We start from the raw sequence: 7,474 nt of genomic DNA on the forward strand, positions 1-7,474 counted from the left end.
TCCATTCTTGGTTTTAAAACACCACTTTTAATCCTTTTTGTATGTTTTTTTTTTTTTTTTTTTAATTAAATTATTGTACAAAAAAAAGAACAGTACTTCTGATTGTAGCAGTGGCATTTGCCTGTTTGTACTGTGATGAAAACACAAGCTGCAGGTTTTATTGATCTGGAACCAGATGTACATTTAAATGATTTTGAAAGAAATTTCTGACTGAGCGTTTTGTAATAGTGCTTTTTTTAACCATATGAGTTGATGTGTTAAAGCTAATTGTGTGCTTCCATCTACCGTGTCTGAAAAACCCAAATACCAGTCTGTGTTCATATAAAGTATCATCAATCAGTTAGAACAACACTGTTCTTCCCATCCACACGCATCCAGACGGAGCGTGGGGAATGGCTGCAGTTCCAGGCTGACCTACAGGTGGCGGTGTCAGTTGCGGACCGTTTGAGAGCCGAAGCAGAAGAGGAGCTGACAGTGCTCCGAACTGTGCACAAGGATGTGGAAAGGGAGCTGGCTGCTTCCCAACAGAGACAGAAGGAGGCTGATATGCAACTGGTAACCCTGAGAGGGGAGTTAAAGGAGAGCAGACACAGACTGGCTTCTCTCACCCAAGCTCCATGTCAGGAACCAGAGCGACCCAAGGGAGAACCAACCAACAGCTCTGAAAGCAAAGAAGCAACCCACAGAGGCAGGGAGAGAGGAGTGCACAGGTTGGGGCGGGAAGGGATGGAGAGTAGGAGTCAGAATGAATTGAGGAAGAACGTTGTCAGCGAGGAAGCCAAACTAGACTGTAAAGGCGTTGCTAAGCGTTACCTGAGAAATGTGACCAATGAGGATAGGAATGGAGAGGAGGCACGATCCAGCGAAACACAAAGGACGGTAACCACAGAGAGGTCAAGGTGAGAAACTGTTTGGCTTGTGCTCTCTGGGAAATCAGAACAATTAATAGTATTTTTGCAACACATTACTAAAAGCTTAATTTACAGCTGAAATCTTGCGTGACAGCTGTTCTGTAAAAAGTCCATCCAAAACGGTTGGTGTATCAGGTCCTCCTAACTATTGTTATTATTCCTAATGTTGCAGAAGCTTGTCCAGATTACCTGCTTCCTCAGGCTCCCTCACCATGCAGAATGGAACTTCCCAGCCCAATACTGCCTCAACAGTTGGACTTACAAACAAGGTGAGAACTGTATCTTTAGGAAAATCTTTCATTAGAGCTTGTTTTTTTTTGCAAGGAATTGCACTTAATTTACGGTCCACTGTTCATGTTATGATTCTGAGTGAACTTTACTAGTTAATCTTGTTGTTTTTAAAGAATGCTGGCCAACTAAAAGGCCGAAGAAGTCTGGATTGGCAAGACAGCAGGTCAAGCACTGACAAAGGTGCGTGTTAACCAATTTTAAACTAAAATTGTTGAAGGTACCCTGTGGAGTTTTTTTGTTCATTAGCAGCAATGTGGATCAGTGTTTTTGTTGTTTGTATTGTACTATATGTGCATGAGGATGCGCAAGAATGATTACTGCTGGTGCTACCACACCAGTGTGTAGCTGTGTGCCAACAAAGGCAGTGAAGGCTAGGCTAGCAAGTAAAAATGAATGTAAACAACAAAGGATTTAATATTTTCAGGAAATCAGCTATACACATGTTTTATGAGGAAGGAAATACATTAATTCAACTCCAAGTGAATGCTAATGTTGCTCTGAGTTTAAGGGCATGTGCAAATGAGCAACTGTTTGCTCGTTTGATACTTTATACAGTGAATGTCAACCTAACTTGTTCTTCTGCCACCTAGTGGTGTAGCTAAATCTCTTTTTCAAGCACTGCTTCATAATGACAGCGGGCTGCTGGGTAAGGACTTGTGGTTGCTTGTCTTTACAGGAAAACGTGAGGAGTCTTTAAACAAGTACAACTCTGCTCTCACTGAGCTGCCCCTTTCCAAGTGAGTCCACACGCAGACGCACACACACACACACGCACACACACTGACAAACCATTGTGTCCAAGGGACTATCCCAATTGCTACATCCTGTTTAAATCTAAATACTTGTTTTGACCCTGGTACATTTTCTGGTGAACTCCTAAAGCTCCACATTTGGGCCAAAACACCTTTCTTACTCAAATCAATTTCTTAACTGGGTTTTCCTTTCAATAACGTAGTCAACTATGTGACAAGATTTTTTTATGATGCCCAACTGATAACTCCCGTAGTGTTCAAACCCAAAAATCTGAATCCTTGTATCTTGTTGTCAGGTCCCAGGACGGTTTCAACCTGCTGCTGCGTCGCCATGGAGGCTCCAAGAGAAACTCGCTGCTCCGTTGGTGTCAGAGCCAAACGCAAGGTTACGAGGTGATCCTGGGCATGATTTATTTGTACTAAACTTTACATGTTTTTTTTGTTTTTTTGCTTTTTCACAGCCACAAGGTCAGTTAGCAAACATTTTTTGTAGCGTTTTTTAAGTATTGATTTTCTCATAAAGTCTTACCTGATTTATGGAAACGATCTTGCAGTATACCAGTACCTACAAACAAAACCATTGAGTGTATAAAGGATCTAAGACCAGGGGCTCTAACCTCCATAGCTCTGAAGGTATGTGAGAAAATCGTGTTAAATAGTCTGAAGCCTCATGAGGAGCAGTATCTTGACCCCTGCCAATTTGCTTATCAGAAAGGGAGAGGGTTAGAGGATGCTATTGTCTGTAAACTGGACAGTGTCTATGCTCACCTGGAAGCCCGAGGGATGATGTGTGAGAATTCTGTACTATGATTTTAGCTCAGCGTTCAATACGATACAACCACGCATCATTGTCAATAAGCTTTTGATAATGAAGGTTTCAGGTGTATTTATCTTTCTCATTCCAAATTTCTTTGAGAACAGGTCTCAATTGTTTAGCTGTTGTTGTTGTTGTTGTTGTTTGCTAAACTCAAACGTTAAGTCAGTCAATATCATGACAAACACAGGTTTACCTCAGGGAACTGTTTTATCACCCTTTTTACCATTTACACGACAGACGTCCGTCCACAGCAGGCAAGCTGCCAAGTTGCTAAATTTGCTGACAACGCATCATTCATTGGGTTAATTAAAAACAATGACTATAGCCACAATCAAAACGAGATAAACGCCTTTGTTGATTATTACGACACTCATTTCCTAGAACTCAGCGTTAAGGAGAAATAAGATGACAAATGAGGCAGTGGAAATCCAAGTTTCAGTAATAGACTGAACGCGTACAATTATTTGGGCATCATTATTAATGATAGGCTAACATGGTCGGATCATGTTGACATATTGATGAGAAAATGAAGTCAACGTGTAAACTGTATGAGGAAGTTGCAGTCCTTTTTAAGGTGTATACGGATGTGGTCAGTATTTGTGAGTTTTTTATGTCTGTGATATGTAGCGTTTGGAGTTACTGTGTGGTGATACTGGGGTAAACGAGAAGGCCAGGATTGATAGTTACTAAAAGGCCTGGAAAATGGTGGGAGAGTTAAATACAGTGGATCAGGTACAGTGGTGCTCGAAAGTTTGGGCACCCCAGGTCAATATTTGTATTTATGTCCATAAAGAAGCCAAGAAAAGATGGAAAAATTCTCCAAAAGGCATCAAATGACAGATTAGACATTCATATTAGATGTAACAAAAGTTAGATTTTATTTCCATCATCTACACTTTCAAAATAACAGAAAACAAAAAAATGGCGTCTGCAAAAGTTTGGGCACCCTGCAGAGTTATTACCTTGTACTGTCCCCTTTGGCAAGTATCATAGCTTGGAAACGCTTCTTGTAGCCAGCCAAGAGTCTTTCAATTCCTGTTTGAGGTATCTTTGCCAATTCATCCTTGCTAAAGTCTTCCAGTTCTTTGAGATTTCTGGGCTGTCTGTCATGCACTGCTCTTTTAAGGTCTATCCATAGATTTTCAATTATGTTGCGGTCATGTGATTGTGAAGGCCATGGCAAAACCTTCAGTTTACGGCTCTTGTTGTAATCCACCGTGAATTTTGAGGTGTGTTTAGGATCATTATCCATTTGTTGATGCCAGCCTCTCTTTAACTTCAGCTTTTTCAGATGGCATCAAGTTAGCGTCCAAAATTTGCTGAAATTTTATTGAATCCATTTTTCCCTCTACTCGTGAAATGTACCCTGTGCCACTGGCTGCAATATAACCACAAAGCATGATTGATTCACCCCCATGCTTAACAGTGGGAAAGACATTATTTTCATTAAATTCTGTGCCCTTTTTCTCCAAATTAAAATTTTTAATTGTCCCAGTAAGCTGACTGTAGCAATAACAGGACCCTGGAGCCGAAGCAACTAAATGGAACTCAGACAAGATTAATTGTATTTTTTACACCTGTGCTTTTCCTATTGTGACATGTCAAAATGTCTTCTGTGAAAAAAGCCTGCTTCAAATAGTTACTTGCCACTGGAGTTTCAGTTTAACTATTGCAGGTTATCCCATTGGTTCACCTGTGGTACCCTAATCTTTCCTGTTTTTGTCTCCCTACAGAATATTGACATTACCAACTTCAGCAGCAGCTGGGCCGACGGTCTTGCCTTCTGTGCTGTCTATCACACCTACCTCCCATCACACATCCCTTACCCCTCTCTCACTCCAGAGACCAAGGTAGGAACTGTTCCTCTGTGTCTAATGGATGGAACAAAGTTATTTGTGGTGTCAAAATAATCAATTCATTTTTTCTTTGTAGCAAGAGAATCTGAGTCTGGCATTCAAAACAGGAGAGACTGTTGGGATTGCACAAACCCTGGTAAGCCTTGGTGTCTTTTGTAAACAAATGATTTTACACACAAGTCTAATCTGACTTAGTCTCGCTTTGCCAGACCTTCCTCCACCAGTGCTGCTTGGCTTGGCTTCCGGGATGGGTGAAAAACGTGCTCTAGTCATAGGCGGTTCTAAGCGCTGCACGGAGCTTCTGTGCGGATGCAAAATAGCCTCAGGAAGGAACGTCTTTTGGTGGAATGTGTGTACGTTCGGAAGTTGAGTCGTGCAACAGAAAACTCAGATTTGACAGATAGTCTAGCTAGCTGTCTGGTTTTACCCTGCAGAGATCTGAGGAGCAGTTAGCCATAGTTATCATAAATCCACCAGCGTTTAAATTCCAACACAAAGCAAGCCTTAGGTAACGGAAATTGGGTAAAAAATAAGGACATAAAGGCTGATTTTCCGGGGCTAAATGGGCAATCCCGGAAGTGGAAGGGCAAGGGTGTAAACTATATCTGACTTAATTTTGACAGACGCAAGCTAAATTGTTAACTTATGATCTTATTTGAAACTTTTTGCTCCACAGACCGTAGAGGAGATGCTAAGAGCAGGAGGTCCTGACTGGCAAAGGGTCCTGAGTTACGTAGAGAGCATCTATCGTCACTTTGAGATGTGATGGCTGGAGGTACTGACAGACAATCCCAACATAATGAATCCTAAAAGACACTTTAAAGGAAACAACATGAGTTGTGATGGATCCCTGTATATTCTTTGTCTATGCTCTGTGTCTGGAAAATGGATGAACTTCTGTTGGTAAAATCAAAGACATTCAAAGCCACAATTGCAACTTTTGGACATCAAACTAATTTAAGTAGGCTTAATTTCAACAGTTTGTTTCTGTGGATTTAAGTTGCTCCGTTTGGTTTTCTTTCATACGCTCCAGAAAATTTGGTCTGACCAGGTAGAGGCTATGGAAGTGACAAGGCCTATAGCAACGTTTTACGTTTTTAGTGGTTTGTTATCAATGTTGTATGCATTCTTATATTTACCATACTTATTCAGCAATGTAGTGTGAAGAATTCAGACAGAGTGGAAGTAGATATCGTATCGTAGTTTAACCAAATGAGTAGGACAAGAAGGATTAACTAAACTACAGTTTGAATAACATTTTTACATATTAGAGCGTTTTAAAATAAAGAATATCTAGATCTTTTTTATAGCCTCCTTATTAAGATTAAGAATTGCTGTAAATGTCTCCACACTGGTACTTTACTTGCTGAAACTCTATCACATCATGTACCGTCATCAAATCTGTAACCAGGCCTTGAACTACACATGTTGTTTATGCCAGTCTGCCTATGTGTTTAGCCTTTTAACCTTGTCTGTGATGCTCTGCAAAGATTCTGCTTTTTCTGGATGTTGAAGCGCTCTGTAAATATGCACTTTGGTCAGCACCTTTTTGCTGAATGAATGTAATAAGGTACAGTACAGATGTTACACAACTGCTGCAGTCTTCAAAGGGCTCAGTAGGCATTTGGTATCAAGGCTGCAGACCAGTTGATTTGTCAAGTTCAAATTTATGTTTTGGAAAACACTTTTGTTCTGTTCTGTTTTGTTACAGAAAACAGTGACTGTGTGGTAAAGATCAAAATCTATGAAGTGCCTCCATGTTATCACAAGTGAGTCAGTGCTGTATAGGTGCTCAGGGATGTGCATTACATGAGTGACATAAAGCAAAAGCAAATACAAGCCCGCACAGCCTTGCACAAGTTGCAACGTTCACTCTGTCTAACCTGCATCCTCACGGATGCAAAACGCACCTTCGTTCTACACCAGTGCTGTTTTTTTTTTTTTTTTGACAAGTTTAAAGCTGCGTTTGTTGCCAAAATCCGTATGTGCCAAATATTGAAAAATAACTAATTGGTTGTGAAAATGGACCATTGTTTTACATGTTTATATGTAACTAGTGTGAAAAAAATTATACCAAAGAAATAAAATGTTAACATGGATGAAATCATATTGTGTGGGTATTATTATGTAATCCAGTGACGTACATTCTACATTTGCTACAATAAAAAGACTGAACACAGAGCAACTATTGTATGGGCCTTGGGCCAACTAAAGTATTCCCATCTCTTCTGGGTTCATCAACATTCTTAGTGGGTTGAAAGAAGCTCAGCTTGAGTTAGCCTTGACTTTACTACCTCCTGCTGGTACAGAACAGTTAATACAGCCTTTAATTGTCAATGGGTGTCTTGGTTGAAATTGGAATTACAGCTTGGAGGTTAAAACTCGATTCCACCATGTCAAGTTATCTCTTCCCTGCCGCTATTTATACTGCAGTCACTTTGTGAAACCTCTATTTTTGTGCATCAACTGCATAACAATAAAACATTCAATGATACAAATATAGCATCTCCTTTTTCACTTTACAACCTGTATGCAAAGTTAACTGCATTTTTAGGGACTGTCTGATCACCATTTTCTTCCAAGACAAAGGAAGATAACACCCATTGTTCTGTAATCACAATCCAGTCCAATCCAATCCACTTTATTTGTATAGCACATTTTACAAACACAAAATTACCAAAGTGCTGCACAGAAAACTCAAACATACAAAACAATTAATGTAAAATATTGTAAAAACAAAATAAGAGCATCTGGTTTAAAAAGATAAAAAAATAGATAAAAATAATAAATACTAAAATACAATAAAACAGTAAGAGCCATCAGAGGACCACACAACTCACATGGAGT

The 7,474-nt window shown here is 39.9% G+C and overlaps 1 protein-coding gene across 1 annotated transcript in view; it reads left to right on the top strand.

Moving 5' to 3' along the window:
* si:ch211-195o20.7 (cytospin-A) overlaps positions 1 to 6,540 on the top strand; it is a 14,688-nt gene extending 8,148 nt beyond the window's left edge. Inside the window, exons 5-12 of the mRNA XM_034858127.1 lie at positions 379 to 899; positions 1,084 to 1,180; positions 1,316 to 1,382; positions 1,879 to 1,939; positions 2,251 to 2,347; positions 4,505 to 4,621; positions 4,704 to 4,763; positions 5,304 to 6,540. Coding sequence (XP_034714018.1) covers positions 379 to 899; positions 1,084 to 1,180; positions 1,316 to 1,382; positions 1,879 to 1,939; positions 2,251 to 2,347; positions 4,505 to 4,621; positions 4,704 to 4,763; positions 5,304 to 5,393 — 1,110 coding nt within the window. The 3' untranslated portion in view covers positions 5,394 to 6,540. The remainder of the gene's footprint in view (positions 1 to 378; positions 900 to 1,083; positions 1,181 to 1,315; positions 1,383 to 1,878; positions 1,940 to 2,250; positions 2,348 to 4,504; positions 4,622 to 4,703; positions 4,764 to 5,303) is intronic.
* Positions 6,541 to 7,474: the final 934 nt, after the last annotated feature.

Source organism: Etheostoma cragini, chromosome 20, assembly GCF_013103735.1.
Source record: "Etheostoma cragini isolate CJK2018 chromosome 20, CSU_Ecrag_1.0, whole genome shotgun sequence".
Classification (NCBI taxonomy): domain Eukaryota; kingdom Metazoa; phylum Chordata; class Actinopteri; order Perciformes; family Percidae; genus Etheostoma; species Etheostoma cragini.